The sequence below is a fragment of the Morone saxatilis genome, unplaced genomic scaffold, assembly GCF_004916995.1.
Source record: "Morone saxatilis isolate NCDOM2014 unplaced genomic scaffold, NCSU_SB_2.0 Contig8, whole genome shotgun sequence".
NCBI lineage: Eukaryota > Metazoa > Chordata > Actinopteri > Moronidae > Morone > Morone saxatilis.
Window position 1 is genome coordinate 27,131,753 of NW_023340257.1, and position 5,605 is coordinate 27,137,357.

At 39.7% G+C, this 5,605-nt stretch overlaps 1 protein-coding gene across 1 annotated transcript in view; it reads left to right on the plus strand.

Annotated features, from left to right (window-relative positions):
* LOC118341418 overlaps nucleotides 1-5,605 on the plus strand; it is an 11,078-nt gene that overhangs the window by 1,961 nt on the left and 3,512 nt on the right. The window contains exons 3-5 of the mRNA XM_035679659.1: nucleotides 1,983-2,142; nucleotides 3,469-3,597; nucleotides 3,721-3,833. Of these exons, the coding sequence (XP_035535552.1) occupies nucleotides 1,983-2,142; nucleotides 3,469-3,597; nucleotides 3,721-3,833 (402 nt within the window). The remainder of the gene's footprint in view (nucleotides 1-1,982; nucleotides 2,143-3,468; nucleotides 3,598-3,720; nucleotides 3,834-5,605) is intronic.

Sequence of the window (5,605 nt, forward strand, 5' to 3'; positions counted from 1 at the left end):
TGATGATGATGATGGTGATGATGATGATGATGGTGATGATGATGGTGATGATGATGATGGTGATGGTGATGATGATGATGATGGTGATGATGATGATGATGATGATGGTGATGATGATGATGATGGTGATGATGATGGTGATGATGACGATGATGATGGTGGTGATGGTGATGGTGATGATGGTGATGATGTATTCTGGATGTAATGTCATTGGACGAGAGCAGGGCAGTAAAATTAGGTAAGGGCAGTGGTGTCATGATTTCAAGTTTTCTTTGGTTATTTCCTGTTTTATTTAGTCTTCCTCCTCTTGTGTCTTGTTTTGCTTCACTTCCTGTCTTTGTCTTTTTCCCTCCAGTTTTGATTGTTATTCTAGTCCTCACCTGTATTTAGTCTTTGTGTTTCTTTGTTCCATTTGTGAGTTTGTCCTTGTTCACATGTAGCTTTCTGCCTGCTCCTTCTTGTTTATTCTTTATTGTTTGGATTACTTTCAGTTTATAGGATTCGGATTTGTTTGGATTCATTGAATTATGTTGCCTGCTCCTTTTGACTTCACTGTTTTGGACTTCTACCTTAAGGATTTGTAAGTTTAGTTATGAAACTGCTCCTGCTCTGCCAGTCTGCATTTGGGTTCCACTTCTCATGTACTCCTCAACATTACTGGTAGATGGAATTACCGTCCAAGGTTAAAATATTTTAACTCTTTGCCGTCCTCCACAAGGGAATTTACAAGTGTATGTTACATAGCTCCTTTACACAACGAGAAAACATTCACTAATAAATTACATTAAAAAAATAATAGTTATTATATAATTGTATTTAATATGTTTTTATTTGCTTTGTCGTCCTGCCATTCTGTCAGACTGTTGGTTTTTCCCGTGTTTTGGGGAAGGGGCTGTCCATCTATCGTCTACCTGAATCCATGAGTGCAGCATTAGATGGGCAGAGGGCTGGTGATAAACACTGAGGCATTACATCTGAACTCGGTTCACTGCTTAGGTTTATGATTGGAGTAGTTAAAGGGGGAAGAATGTCAGTAAATGAACACAGAAAGAGGATTTTCAACAAACTGTTCCACAGATGAATGAATACATTATTATAAACATGAACTCACACTGACAGAGCTACACAGGCTGGTACAATACAGAGCATCAGACACAGAGTCAGATACAGAGTGGTACGACACAAACAGACTCAACAGTGTCTCACTTCACTGCAACTGAAAGTGACAATAGAAACCAGAACCTACAGTAATCTGTGGGTCAACAGTTAATGAAATTATAAAAGATAATAGACATGAAACAATCTACTGAAACAAAGTTTGATCTTAAAAACACTTTCTAAAATAATTTAATTTAAAACTTGATCAGCTGAACTAAGTCAACTGTAATCACTACGTTTCATCAGTGCATACTTCCAGTAATTTGGGGAAGACACAGTTGAAGAAGGAATGTATGTTGTCAGTTGTTAATCGCCAGTTATTATGCTGCTCTCACAGAGGGGGAAAGGGGCGGTGCTTAGGAAGGGTCAGGTGTTAATAAAAAATGACATCCTGGACCTAATTATATTTGAACTAATCATTCTAATCGTTTCTACTCTACATTCAATGTAAAGAGTATCAGAGAACCACGGTTACAACCTTCATCCCATTATTCCAGGTGTTCCAGGTATTCCAGGTACAGAGAATGCTGAGTACTGACCTGATTGTGATGTCACTCAGTTGGTTCACCTGCAAACCAACTGAATGTTAAACACAGAAATATCATGAGACAGAAAGACTCTGAGCTGCAGACTGACTCTTCTAACCCCGCCCCTTACCTGTCTGCCTGACTAACCCTATCTCAACTATCAAGTCTGCCTCTCCACCTTTCTGCCTGACTTACCCCATCCTGACTAACAAGTCTGTTTCTCCACCTGTCTGTCTCTAACCTGACTACCTGTCTGTGTCTACCTGTCTGTATGTTTACCTGTCTACTTGTGTGCAGATGGATGAGATAAAGCTGAAGGACAGAGCTGTCAGTGTATTGGATAAAGCCTTGGGGCTGCAGGCTGGACACGCCCACCGCCTCCAGCTGCAGACTCAGGCTGCCGAGCAGCAAATCGCAGCCCTGAGAGACGCACAGAGGGCGGGGCTAAACCACCCTGGTCAAGCCCCTAACTCCGCCCCTAACACTCCTCCTCACATTGTAAGCCCCGCCACTTCCTGCTTGCACTGCATGAAATAAATTCACTTCATGTCACTGTTTAACCACATGTTAACTTTTTGTGGTGAACTTTGACCTCTTTGACATCCAACTTCAGGCTCCGCCTCCTTCAGACTCATCATGACATCATTAAACACGTGACCACCACCATCCAAACAATTACGTTCTGGAAGTTTCCCAAAAAGAACTGAACTGATATATTTATTATCTGACTTACAGCATAACACTGAGACTGACTGCACTCCTCTTTACCCATCACTTACTGTTTAAGTATCCCTACACCTTGCGCTGTACAAATAGTTCCATTGCTGAACCTCATCACACATAGGACGTTGTGGTAACATCTTCATAATTTCTGGGTATCAGAGCTCCTGTCAGTGGGGGGGGTATATCAGGCAGACAGTGAACATTTGGTCCTCAGAGTTGATGTGTTAGAAGCAGGAAAAATGGGCAGCGTGAGGATCTGAGCCACTTTGACAAGAACCACATTGTGATGGACGACTGGGTCAGAGCATCTCCAAACCTGCAGCTCTTGTGGGGTGTTCCCGGTCTGCAAAGATCAAAAGTGGTCCAAGTAAGGAAAAGAACCGAAGACAGGTCATGGGGGGCCGAGGCTCATTGATGCACGTGGCTGCTCAGTGTATGTCTCTTTTTGTCTTTTCAACATAGATTAGCTTAGCACATAGCATATCTAAGAACAGGAAAGGATGAATCAGATCAGAAATCAGAAATACTTTATTGATGATGAAGTTGAAGTTGACCAAGGTCTGACTGAGGCTTGCTCTCCTAGCCCACACCTTCTGAGCTTCTATCATTCATTTAGAAACAGGCTCCTGACACTAACCGCTGATGATCACAGATACCCCATGTGTCTCTATAATAACCTTTAATAATAACATTTTATTAAACCAGGATCTGATCTGCCAGGAAATTATCAGTGTCTCTGTAACTTCCTGTAAAAACCAGTCTGCAGCCTCCTGATCTTATACTCTTTCATCTCCAACAAGCATAATCACTTTGGTTCAGGTCATTAAATCTCATTAGAAAGAGCCTTTAAGTTAATTTTCTTTCTGTAACTTCCAGGTTCTCATACATTCTTTATTATTTTTAACAAGTTCTGTCTTCTTTTGCACCTATTTGTTTCAGGTTCCTGTCTGTCTCTCTCTGACATTCTTGTCTCACAGAGTTCTGCATAACCTTGCTGTTGACAGAAACAAAGCAGAATGTTGTTTCATTGTCTGTCTCTCCTGTCTCTGTGTCTCTGTAGGAGACTTCAGGTCTCTGCCCAGACACGACACTAAAGACAGAGATGGACAGTCCAGTCCAGTCTCCAGCAGGATGGGGAGGTCATCTGTCAGCCCAACCATGATGCTGTCCGGAGGAGGAGGAGCAGGAGGTGAGTCAGTCCACAACAACAGTACAGAGATGTATAGAGGACATCAAGTTAATGTTTCAGAAGAGAATGAAGCAGGTTAATGTGAAGAGAGGGTGAATAACAGTTTGTGTTATTTATCTGCAGAATCAAAGTCTGCGTGTAAACTTGGTCGTTCAGCCTCGACGTCAGGAGTTCCTTCACCAGGTGGGACTCCACAACGTCATCTGCATGAGCCACATCACCCCGTCCTCAGCCAGGTACAGTACATGTAAAACACCTGTGTTTTTACTGCTTGTATACCTGTCTGTCAGTCTACCTTCCTGTCTGTAAAACACCTGTGTTTTTACTGCTTGTATACCTGTCTGTCAGTCTAACTTCCTGTCTGTAAAACACCTGTTTGTTTACCTACCTGTCCAACTGTCTATCTGTCCATGAGATCTCAGATCAGAAATTTAAACAGCAGTTTTATTTTAAATAGAAAATAAACTTTATATTTCACACAGGATTCAACTTCACTGATCGACAGATCGTAAAACATTTTACAGACGAACAGAAACTTCAATCATCAGCTGACTGACGTCTGAAATGTAAACATGTAAGCAAATAACCGTGCTACCATGTAAACAGTGTTTTCTTTATTATTTATTATTAATAATACATTTGTTCACAAGATCATTTGTAATTTCAGCTTTGCGTAAAATATTTGGTGTTTAAATGTTTTTATTGTTTTTCAACCCTTAACACTGACTCAAGTGAACATTAATGTGTATATATTAACAGTAAAGTAACTTTAATACTAATACTAACAAAATGTAATTATTGGTACTAACATTAAACTAACTTTACAACAACATTCAACTAACTTTATGCTAACATTAAACTAACTTTACACAAACATTAAACTAACTGTATGCTAACATTTATCTAACATCAAACCAATCAAATTTGAACTCACACTGAAGCACTTTAATAATTTAAATGTCATTAAAACAATAATTTCAATTATAAAATTACATCTTGAAAAATATAATAAATCCTCTAACCCCCCACTCATATACCTTGACTAAACATTAACATCATTGTACCATGCCCAATTGCCATTTAACTCCAGTCACTATACCATTTTACAGAGAATTAATACATTTTTAAGCATTTCTTTTTATTTGTTTGTTATTCTACCTTTTTTAAAATTTCTTCTGTTTCTTTTGAACTCCCTCGACTCATATCGATGTGAACTTACAAAAAATCTGTAACTTTGTGCGTAAATGTTTCTGACGATATTTAAAACATCAGACAGTGTGAAAACTCTTTTAATTATAATCTGCTTCTAAACTTTCACATTGAACTATCTGAATGTTAAACTGGACTGAATCAACTGTTGTCATAATTTAAGTGTAAGTAAAATCAGTGTGAACCAGGAATTATACTGCCAACCTGAGAGTGAACAATAAACTCTAGTCCATCTGTCTGTCTGTGTCTGTCTGTCTGTCTGTCTGGTTTCCGACAGCATTCAGCTCTGCAGTAAAAAACTGGATATAAAGTGAAGTAAGCCAATTGCAATGCATTTTACCATGAATGATTGAGTGATTTCATGTGGATGAATGGGCGGTGCCAGGATCTTAGTAGTTGCTATATGACTGCAGGAGTATGAACAAGCAGCCTGTGCATAGAGTTACATTAAGAGACAGGATGGCCTGGTGGTAAAAGAGACCCACCAGTGACCGAACGGGTTTGATCCCTAACCGTAACCCTAGTACAAAGAGGAGGGTGTGTACCAGCTGCGAGCTGGGGACTGGTATCACGTCTACGGTTGCCACCATCTTTTTCCTTAACTTGAATTCAGACCGTGCGTCCATAGAACATTTTTGGCCAGCACTCACATTATGTGCATTGCATTTTCAATTCAATTCGATTTTATTTGTATAGCACCAAATCATAACAAGTTTTCACACTTTTCAAATAAAGCAGGTCTAGACCGAACTCCTTATAACATTATTTACAGAGACCCAACAATTCCCTCCATGAGCAA